Source organism: Cucurbita pepo, chromosome LG11, assembly GCF_002806865.2.
Source record: "Cucurbita pepo subsp. pepo cultivar mu-cu-16 chromosome LG11, ASM280686v2, whole genome shotgun sequence".
NCBI classification, from domain to species: domain Eukaryota; kingdom Viridiplantae; phylum Streptophyta; class Magnoliopsida; order Cucurbitales; family Cucurbitaceae; genus Cucurbita; species Cucurbita pepo.
In genome coordinates this window covers 7,853,123-7,854,230 of record NC_036648.1, presented here as the reverse complement: position 1 = coordinate 7,854,230, position 1,108 = coordinate 7,853,123, and the positions used below count along the sequence as shown (strand labels likewise).

General features: G+C 34.4%; 1 protein-coding gene across 1 annotated transcript; it reads right to left on the bottom strand.

Annotated features, from left to right (window-relative positions):
• Positions 1–397: 397 nt before the first annotated feature.
• Positions 398–814, bottom strand: LOC111805586 (nuclear transcription factor Y subunit B-4-like). Its single transcript, XM_023690702.1, has one exon. The coding sequence runs from the start codon at positions 812–814 to the stop codon at positions 398–400; it is 417 nt and encodes a 138-aa protein (XP_023546470.1).
• Positions 815–1,108: the final 294 nt, after the last annotated feature.

The window sequence follows — 1,108 nt, the reverse complement described above, 5'->3', positions numbered from 1 at the left end:
TCGGAACAATAGAATTTAGTTTAAAAATATTTCAACCGGATTCGACTCAACCCAAATTCTCAATTAAATCCTTTTCAACGATTATCTTAAAACAATTGAGTTTTATTGATAGACCATATTAGATAGTTGTTTAAAAGCATGTCGATAATTTGCACAAAAACGCTCGTGAACGATTGATGTTCTAATTTACGAAAGTACCATAAATTTAACGTTCAATGTTATTTAAAGATAAGAAAGATTAACTTTATACTAATAACAAAATACGATGATGAAACGACTCGACAACTCAATTAATTTAAACGCTATCCATAAGTCAAGAAATCATAAGTAATAATTGTCTATACGGAGAACAATTAATTTTATTTCTTGCAGATTAAGAAACATTTTAAAAAAGATTTCATGGTTCTGACGTTTCACCATGATTAAACTCGAGTTCTTGTTCTTGTTCTTGTTTTTGTTCTTGATCTTGATCGTGTCGTTGTTGTTCTGGAGCGATATTGGTTTTGAATTGAGCGTTGATTCTCTCGACGTCCCTATATTTGAGCAAGTACTTGGCGGAAGCCTCAGCATAGTTGTCTAAGCCAAAAGAACCAAAAGCCCAACAAATATCATCGCCATTGAGAGTTCTTCGATTGTCTTTGTGACATTTTTCAGCTGCTTCACTTGTTACGAAGCTGATGAACTCTGTTGCACATTCTTGCATTGTCGCTTTGGCTTCTTTGGAAATCTTGGCCTTTTGGGGAAGAATCTTCTTCATTAATCTCCCAACGTTGGCAATTGGTAGTTGAAGCTCATCACCATTGTTCTCTCCCATTTTCAAACTCAAATGTATTTTGATCAAATATGGTGTTGGGTTACCTCGTATATATATGTATACATGTTTTGAAAAAATATATTATATAAGCCAATCCAAACATAAAGACATGAATACCATTTTAAAAATCGATAGCTTTTCGCTCCCGTGCATTGAACTTTAATGATCTATGCCCAAGATTCGAAATTTGGATTTGGCACCTGATAGTCCTGAAATTCCTTTACGACGGGGTCATACTTCTTGCTTCTGAGAGTGAAGACTCCGAACAGACCAACACAAATCCTTCCAACATAT

Coding starts and splice junctions, on each gene's coding strand:
- LOC111805586 (XM_023690702.1), bottom strand. CDS start 814: ATGGGAGAGAACAATGGTGATGAGCTTCAACTACCAATTGCCAACGTT.